The sequence below is a fragment of the Orycteropus afer genome, unplaced genomic scaffold (genome assembly GCF_000298275.1).
Source record: "Orycteropus afer afer isolate SDZICR_OR568_19922 unplaced genomic scaffold, OryAfe1.0 scaffold00796, whole genome shotgun sequence".
NCBI classification, from domain to species: domain Eukaryota; kingdom Metazoa; phylum Chordata; class Mammalia; order Tubulidentata; family Orycteropodidae; genus Orycteropus; species Orycteropus afer.
In genome coordinates, this window is record NW_006922383.1 from 782,023 (window position 1) to 791,514 (window position 9,492).

Here is a 9,492-nt window from a genome sequence, read left to right on the forward strand (position 1 = left end):
ACCGGAGCTTCAACCGCCAAGTTTCAAATTGGTCCCAGAGGCGCCAGCCAATCGAAACGCAGAAACCCGGCGGGCGGAGCACGTACGTGAGCGCGCGCAAGACTGCGTCTGGAAGCAAAAGGACAGCTAGGCACACCCGGGCCTCTCTCTTTTCCGTCCCTTCCGTGTATCCGCTTCCGGTTCCCAATTGGGTTGTCTGCTAGCAGAGTTTGTGTTGGCTGAGGCCCGACCACGGGTAAGGTGGTGCGGGATTTACGGAGTGAGGTGCACGGGACTTAGACATTATGCGGAGTGCTGATCTGGAAGGTGAATGATGGTGTAGGAATGATCGATTTAGGGAACCTCACCATTATTAATCGCATCTAGGGAGTGTGGGGCGGTACCTTGCTCTAAGTCCCAGTGGATTGTTGGAGTCAGCACTCCCGTGGACTTCAGAAGTAGACAGATCTTTTCAGATGTGACCTGGATTCCCTCTTTTCTAAGATAAAGATGGTAACATCTACTTTACAGGATTGTTTTGAGAAATGAGATCATCTCTATAGAATACCTACCAGGTTGCTTGGTATCCAGCAGGTGTTCCAAAACCAAGCTCACTGCTGTCGAGTCGGATCCAACTCATAGCTACCCCTCCTTGGGTTTCTGAGGCGGTATCACTACGGAAGTAGATTGCCTAACTTTCCTTATGGTTAGCAGTCAGCCTTAGGCACTATGCCACCAGAGCTTCTAGCAGGTGTTCAACAAAGTTGATAGTTTTCTTCCATCTTTTTTCTAACTTCTTTCCCCAAATCTTATCATCTAGATTTGTGTAGGGCCCATAGACAGTCTTGGTGTGTGTTGGGCTGCTTTCTGAAACTTCCTGGGCTTCTTCAGTCCCTTTTGAGTCACACTTTGGTCTGCTTTGATTCACCATTCTATTCCAGGGTCTTGCCAGAAATGGACAGCCGGATTCCTTATGATGACTACCCTGTGGTTTTCCTGCCTGCCTATGAGAATCCCCCAGCATGGATCCCTCCTCATGAGGTGGGAGCCCTCTTTGTGCCTCAGTAGATTTTTCCCCATGGGCATGAGGTGATTCATGAAAGAGGATGGCAGGGCTAGAAGCTAAGTAGAGAGTGAATCTTACCTTTGTTGGAGCCAGAGGGCCCAGAAGCTGGGTTTTGAGCAACTGGGCCCATTGGGAGTTTCCTTTGGAAGGCTCCTGTCAGAGTCCTTTCACAGCAGTGCCTCATATTCTGGAAATTCAGAGTTCTGTCATTTCTATCTGTCAGGAGGTGAAGCAGTGGAGAACTACAGGCACATCTCCACACTATCCATCTACTCACTTGGACAGTATTGTTGTTCTACTTAAACTAAGTTCATGACTCCTTTTCCTGACTTTAAGGTAATGCATTAGTGTTCCAGATGAAGGTGGGTGTGAAGTCTAAGACTGGTAGTAAGATCTCTGGAGTTGCTGTGTCTTTCAGAGGGTATACCACCCAGATTACAACAATGAGCTGACCCAGTTTCTGCCTCGAGTCATCACATTAAAGAAGCCGCCTGGAGCTCAGGTGAGCTTGTAGAACAATTGCCTCTTGTTTCAGGCTGGATTTGACCTTACACATGTAGGCCCAGAGGTTACCATGGTTTGGAGGAGGGGGCTAGGAAAGAAGGCAGGAGGTGAAAAAACTTCCTCTTGTGGGAAGAAAGGCTGAAATACCACTTTGATAATTTCTGAATTCCCTCTGGAGACACAGAAGCCAAGGTATGGTACCATGGTCCTACTAGATGTGTTTGTGGTCTATGTTGTTGTTGTTATGTGCCGTCGAGTTGGACCTTACTCATAGCGACCCCTCCTTGGGTTTCCAAGGTAGTATCACTACGGAAGTAGAGTGCCCAACCTTCCTTCTGAGGAGTGGCTGGTGGGTTTGAACCACCAGCCTTCTGGTTAGCAGTCAAGTGCCTTAGGCACTATGCTACCAGAGCTCCTTTGTGGTCTATATTGAGCCCCTATTTTGTGTTCTTTTGTTTTACAGTTGGGATTTAACATTCGAGGAGGAAAAGCCTCCCAGTTAGGCATCTTCATCTCTAAGGTATGTGTGCCTGGTATGCAATATGGATAGCGACTTCCCTTCATTATCAAATTGCAGAAACCTGATGCCCCAAAGACTGAGAGAAGGATGACTTTGTGGACTTATAAACCAAAAACCAAACCCACAGCCATCAAGTTGATTCTGACTCGTAGCAACCCCATAAGACAAAGTAGAATTGCCCTATAGAGTTTCCAAGGCTATAAATCTTTACTGAACCAGACTGCCACATCTTTCTCCCATGGAGCAGCTGCTGGGTTCGAATCACTGGCCTTTTGGTTATCAGCTGAACATTTAACCACCAGGGACCCATAAGGGGGAAACCCTCTTTCCAACTTAAATTTTTCCATGTAACAAATCATTTGCCTCCTTACATTGTCACACACACACACAAACACCCAAACAATAGCACCTTACATTAGAGGAGCACTTAATTTCTGAAATTATCCCACCTCAACCATATGTATTCTTAACCAACAGGTGATTCCTGACTCTGATGCACATGGAGCAGGACTTCAGGACGGGGACCAAGTCTTAGCTGTGAATGATGTGGATTTCCAAGATATTGAGCACAGCAAGGTAAGTACAACACTTGAACTGTGATAAGGCAATCAGCCATTCCAGGTAGGATAGACTAGATGGGATTAGCCTAAGCTGTAACTTGACAGGAAAGCATCTCCTGAGGAAGTATACCACAGGGAAATATCTGTTAGTGATCCAGAAGGTTAGAGTGGCAAATTACTTTACCCCAGTTATGGTTCTGTCCTGGACCTTATCTTTTCATTTGTACAAGCTGCTGTGTTCCTTTCAGGCTGTTGAGATCCTGAAGACAGCCCGTGAAATCAGCATGCGTGTCCGCTTCTTTCCCTACAGTAAGTGACACTTTGCTTTTTACTTACCTGGTAGGGCCCTATGTAGGAACTCTAAATACCAATTAGAGGCACTACACTTTGGGAATGGGGAATTGGAATCTCAGGCCTGAAAATAACCTCCCGTATTCATTTTCTTTCTTTTCCCCCCAGATTATCATCGCCAAAAAGAGAGGACTGTGCACTAGAGAGTTGCAGCCCTCTATGTAGAATCTGCCTGGACAAGCTGGCTAGGCCCCAGGAAAACTACTTAGGAAACTCTACTTTCAGCCCCTTATAGCATAGTGGAATGAGGAAGTAGGGAGACAGTGAGGCCCTGTACTAAGACTGCTAGCCAACTACATTGCCCAAACTGTACTGTACTTTTAGTTTGCTAGTTTTCTAGGTGAGCATCATTACCTGAAAGAAGAAGGATAATGTTTTGTTATAACCTAGCATGTGGGGAACCTTGTTAAAAGAAACAACTGACATTTACTGAGTATTATTTTGGTTAGAGGACAGAAATTAGTAGAAAAAAGAATCCTGAGGGTCTAATCTAACCGGCCATCTTATTCTTGTGTACTATCAGAGGTCTCATATACTTCAGAGACTCCAGTGGGATCCTGTTTTCCCTCTCTTCCTCTTAACACTCTTCCAAAAGAAGAAAAATACAATGTTGAAAAAATGTTGATGTGACTTTTGAATGATACTGATTGGGTATAGAATGCTATTGGGGCAAAAAAAAAAAAAAAAACTCTTCCAAAGAGAGGAGCCACTGGAAGGAAAAGAACAGCCTTCTACTGCTTCACAATTGTTTGTCTGGCCAGAACATTAGGGAGGCCAAGAACTTTGATAAATGGCATAGCAAGAGGGGTACTGGAAGTAATAATGTCCCCATGTGGGGAACAGTATTAATAAAATTTTGTCTTTTCCTTTCCCAGATTTTTTGTCTGGAACATAAACTAAGGGAAGGGCTTAGATGCATTTATTTTCAGAGGTGGCAGTAAGAAATTATTCCCAATTTCCAACTTGTAGATTATTATTTTCTAATTGCTAACTTCCCCCTTTTCTTCATTCCATCCCTAAATAACCTGCCACGTTCTTAGATCCTTAGTTACCAAATGTTAGAGGTTCCAGGCCACACCTTATGCCATCTCCATTGGCATGTTTAAAATACCCATTCAGAAGTGAAAGTTTTCTAGTGGAGTATGGGTATTCCCATAATGAAGCTCCCAAATTTAGGACTAAATACTCATCTTCTGCCATGTAGGCCTGTATTTGTTTTCCAAAGTTGCCTTGTAAAACTCCTGGAGACCTTAAATGTATTTTTCTAGGCCCTTCACCTGGAGTTGTTGTTGTGTGACATTGAGTCGAGTCGACCTCAACTCATAGCGACCCATCCTTGGGTTGCCGAGGCAGTATCACTACGGAAGTAGATTGCCCAAACTTCCTTCCGAGGAGTGGCTGATGGGTTTAAACCTCCAGCCTTCTGGTTAGCAGTCAAGTGCCTTAGGCACTGTGCTACCAGAGCTCCTGGAGAGTGATTCTTTTAGTCTGAAGCAGAGCTTGGAAATCAGAATTTTTAAATAAGCACCCAAGGTGAGTCTTTAAATATGGGAAACATAGTTCTAAACAGTAGTAGCATATCTCTGAGGAAGAGCTGGCTCTCCCTATAAATCCCATCTGAGCTCTACTAAGGCATTCTTCTAGAGGCTTGGTGCCATTTTTAGATAGCAACAGTCCTTGTGAAGAGAACTGGAGATAGAATATAGCTGTCTATGCTTCCTGAAGGAGCTCTGGTGGCACAGTGGTGAAATAATTCAGCTATTAACCAAAAGAACAGCAGTTTGAACCCACCAGCCACTCCACAGGAGAAAGATGAGACAGTCTGCTTCCATGAAGATTTATAGCCATATGACAGAGCCTGGTGGAACCTCTGAGACTATGGCCCCTAGCTGCCCTTCGGGTCTAGCATTGAACCCACTCCTATGGCTTCCAGCAAAACAAAAGACAGGCATATGAGCTGAACATTTACATTAGGTAGATACACTCCTTAAAGAGATCAATCATAGGAGAATAAAAGGGCTATGTATGCACAGGGAGACAGCTCTGGGGGCAGGAGTGCATGGGAGGGAAAGACACAGGGAAGAGGTAACTATAGGAAGGAAGTAGAAAGAGAGCTGTGGCATTGTGGAAAATTGCAGTCAATGTCATGAGACAAAACGTATGTGAACTTGTATGGAGGATGAATTTGCTCTGTAAACTTTCACCCAAATCACAATAAGAAATAAATAAAAAAAAAAAAAAGATTTACAGCCACAGATAGGGTCACTATGAGTTGGGATTGACTCATTGGCAGTGAGTATATATGTGTATGCTTCCTGAGGAGTCATGGTGGTGCAATCGTTAAGCACTCAGCTGTTAACCGAAAGGTGGCGGTTAACCCATCAGTGGCTATGCAGGGAAAAAGACCTGGTGATCTGCTTCTATAAAGATGTCAGCCTAGGAAACCCTATGGGGCAATTTTACTCTGTCATAACAGGGTTGCTATGAGTTGGAATAGACTCCATAGCAAACAACAGCAATGCTTCCTGGGAAATCCCTTCCCATTCTCTGCTCCTATTTGCTCTGCTTGACTGCTAACCAGAAGGTTAGTGGTTCAAACCCACCAGCCACTCCATGAAAGGAAGAGTAGGCAATCTACTTCTGTAAAGATAACCACCTCGGAAACCCAATAGGGATTCCTTTGAGTTGGAACTGACTCGATGGCAGTGTTTTTTTGTTTTTTTTTTAAATTTACTCTGCTACCCCACAGTGGCCATCTGCGAAAGGAAAGTAAAAGCTCAGACACTGACAAAGGTATATTGGCTGAATCTACTGAACATTGAGGTCTGAGGCTCTCCCTGTGGTTAAGAAATGTAGTAAACATGGTAAATGAATCCCAGCCTAGTGTCATGGACCAAAGAGGCAAAAACCCTCCTGCCCTAAATTGGTCTCACATTGGGGCAATTCTGTGTTGGGTCACCAGCACGATACAGTTGCATCTTGGAGGTATAGGTATAGCATGGAGAAGGTGCAAGCAATAACAGACTGAGATAAAAGAACCATGCATTTATTGCTGTAGTAGATAAGAAAATAGTAGAGAACAAATTGTATTAGCCTTTCAGGTGTGCCAGCAGAAGTGCTTTCTCTATAGTTGTTTTCAATCAGTCAGAGAAGGTAAAGTGGAATTCCCTGGCGCTGTAAGAAGCTTCCACCTAATAGCTGTGACATGTAGTAAAAAAAAAAAAAAAACCGGCACTTTGAGGGGTTCTTTTTTATGTTCTAACCTATTAAAACTGATTGCTATCACGTCACTTCTGACTTAGCAACCCTATAAAAATCACACAATAAAAAGATAATGATGGTTTTACGTCCTAAGCCCAGGAATTAGAAGAGAGTTAGTAAGTAGTCAAGTATTAAAATCATAAACCTGAGGGTATGGGAGAGAGGTTGGTACTGAGAAGCCCAAATGTAATAAATTCAAATTAGACAGAGTCTAAGCTATTGACAGGAACAATGGTTTTCAGTGCCTGATTCATTGGAGGCCTCCAGTTGAATTTGATCTACTGAAGTGAAGATTGAAGTGACTAGAGACTAATAACTTCCAGGACAACTTCTAGGACTCAGAAGAGGAATTCTGGCTTTATGCTCCCACTTACCTAAAGGCAAACCTGGAAGCTCTTTGGGCTAAAGTTTGTCTTACATTCTAAGTACCACTCCAGCAGAAAAATTAGGTTGGCCATCAACTCAGGAAAGGAAGTTTGCCTTCTCCTTCTCTGCTTGTACATTACCTTCCCAGCAAAACTGGGGGAAAAGATACTCTCCTTTTCCTTCAGTGGAGGTGAATGACTTTGGAAAGTAAGGCCAGTAAGCACATGCAAAAATACCTGTTGAGGGTGAATGATGAATGGTGAAACACAACAGGAAAAAAAAAAGGGGGCCAAGTTCAAAGGCTGATATGATTCTGGGCCTTTGGATTGCATGATGAGGAGATGAACCTTGTCCCTATCCTAGGGTAGGACAAACCAAGGTCATCCAAAAGAGGAGCAGTAGCTTGTAGAGATAGAGTACAGTGGTGGTATCATAAAAAGATATGGGGATTGCATTTTTCACATTTTTGGCACTAGTCTCAATAAGCATAATGTTGAGGACTGTGGATATTTCTTCACCCTCTTCCGCAGAGACTTGTCTGAACAAATGAGAAAGGATGAAAGGGACCAGATAGTGGTAAGACTCCTTCTGACCCAGAGTTAGTGGGTATGGATAGATCTTTCTGAGGTATAATGATGCTACTCTAGGACCAAGTATTTAGAAGCCATGAATCCATGATTGTTCTGATCCCTGACACTGGTAACTCCTCCCCAAGTAAACAGCACAGTAGACCCTCCCCATAGAGATGGAGCTCCAGGTATGCAGAAATTCTAGTTTTACCTCACCTTTTGTTGCTCTAGTGGCGTAGTGCCTAAGGCATTTGATTGCCAACCAGAAGGCTGGCAGTTCAAACCCACCAGCCACTCCTCAGAAGGAAGATTGGGCAATCTACTTGCGTAGAGATACGTCTCAGAAACCCAAGGAGGGGTTGCTGTGAGTCAGAATCGACTTGAAGGCAGTGAGTTTGGTTTTTTTGGTTTTTGTTGTTCAAATCAATCGTGTTACCCACCCACATGATGACACATCATCATCTCTGTCCATACATCTTCTACCTGCTATCTACCTACTTTCTCCTTGAAAGAACTAATGTCTGTAAGAAAATATGCTGCATCAATTGGCATAACATAGTATAAAAAACATTGTTCTACATCCTACTTTGGTGAGTAGCGAATGGGGTCTTAAAAGCTTGCAAGCGGCCATCTGGATGCAACAATGGGTCTCTCATCCAGAGCAAAGAAAAAAGAAAGCCAAAGACACATGGAAAGAATTAATCCAAGGGACTAGTGGACCATGTGAACCTCAGCCTATATGACCATGAGACCAGAAGAACTAGATAGTGCCCAGGTTCCACCGTCAACCACTCAGAAAGGGATCAGTGCAGGAGATCCTGGACAGAGTGAGAGAACAATGCAGAACAAAACTGAAAATCATAAAAAAAAAAACGACCAGGTTTGCTGGTCTGATAGAGCCTGGTGAAACCTGAGACTATGGCCCCTAGTTACACTTCAGGTCTGGAATTGAACTCACTCCCATGGCTTCCACCCAAACAATAGGCATATAGGGTGAACATTTATGTCAGGTAGATACACTCCTTAGAATGATCAATCATGAGGAAACAGAAGGGCAGTATTTGCACAGGGGGCAGGAATACATAGGAAAGGACCCAGAAAAAAAGAAACCACAGAGAGGAAATGAGAAGTGAGCTGCTATATTGTGGGAATTGCAATCAATGTCACAAAACAAAATGTGCATGAACTGTCGAATGGAAAATGAATTTGCTCTGTAAACTTACCCAAATCACAATAAAAATTGGAAAAAAAAATATGCTGTAGAGGGTTAAAACCTTTAATAAAGGTTTGGAAAGAATAATGTAGATGTCCATCCTGTCTGTTAGTCTTAACCACCTTCCCTATTGCTTCTCTCATAGTCTCCTTTTCAAATAAAATATCACATAGCACCCACTTGTGATGTCATAGGCAACGAGTGCAATAGTTGAATCATGAATGTAACTAGGAATTAGGCTGCAAACGTGCTCCTGGCCAGCTATGCCCCATAACTGCAGCTGAATTTGCATAAAACAAATGTTTAGAGGGAAGATGGAGGAAAGGTAGAAAAGAACTAGCCTTATAAAGGATTATCGTAATCAGGCAGAATAAAAAGAATCAAGAAGACTGGATTGCTGGAAAGCAGCTGCTTTAGCCCCAAAACAAGTGGCCTACAGTTCTAGGACAGGTCTAATCTCAATGTACAGTTTTGATAAGGAAGACCCTATAGAGGCAGATTAAGGATTCAAGTCCTCTTAGACATTATCTGTTACTTTTGAGGATTAGATAAGGGCAGAGAGAACAAGAAATAACACAGGCCTTGGTGATTTGGGGAAGCTTCAATTTTTTCTTCCTCTTCATCCACAGATGATCTGAGTTGGAGCTACCCTACTGTGATGAATAGGCCTAAGTGGTACAGGAATTAACACTCACTATTCTATCCTTGGGGAGCTCTGGTAGCATAGTGGCTAAGTCACTTGCCTGCTAACCAGATGGCTGGCGGTTCACCGCCACTCCTTGGAAGGAAGGTTGGGCAATCCTACTTCCGTAGTGATACTGCCTCGGAAACCCAAGGAGGGGTCGCTATGAGTCAGAGCCGACTCGATGGCACATAACAACAACAACAACAACAACAATTCTATCCTTGAGAGCTCTGGTAGCATAGTGGCTAAGGCACTGTACTGCTAACCAGAGGGCTGGCGGTTCAGATCCACCAGCAAATCCTCAGAAGAAAGATGGGGCAATCTACTTCCATAGTGATACTGCCTCGGAAACCCAAGGAGGGGTCGCTATGAGTTGGGGCCGACTCAACGGCACATAACAACAACAACATTCTATCCT

At 43.7% G+C, this 9,492-nt stretch overlaps 1 protein-coding gene across 1 annotated transcript; it reads left to right on the forward strand.

The window, feature by feature from the left end:
* Positions 1-933: 933 nt before the first annotated feature.
* Positions 934-3,123, forward strand: PDZD11 (PDZ domain containing 11). Its single transcript, XM_007957785.2, has 6 exons — positions 934-1,020; positions 1,464-1,547; positions 2,013-2,069; positions 2,547-2,645; positions 2,878-2,938; positions 3,089-3,123. Exons 1-6 carry the CDS (start codon positions 934-936, stop codon positions 3,121-3,123), a joined length of 423 nt encoding a protein of 140 aa, XP_007955976.1.
* Positions 3,124-9,492: the final 6,369 nt, after the last annotated feature.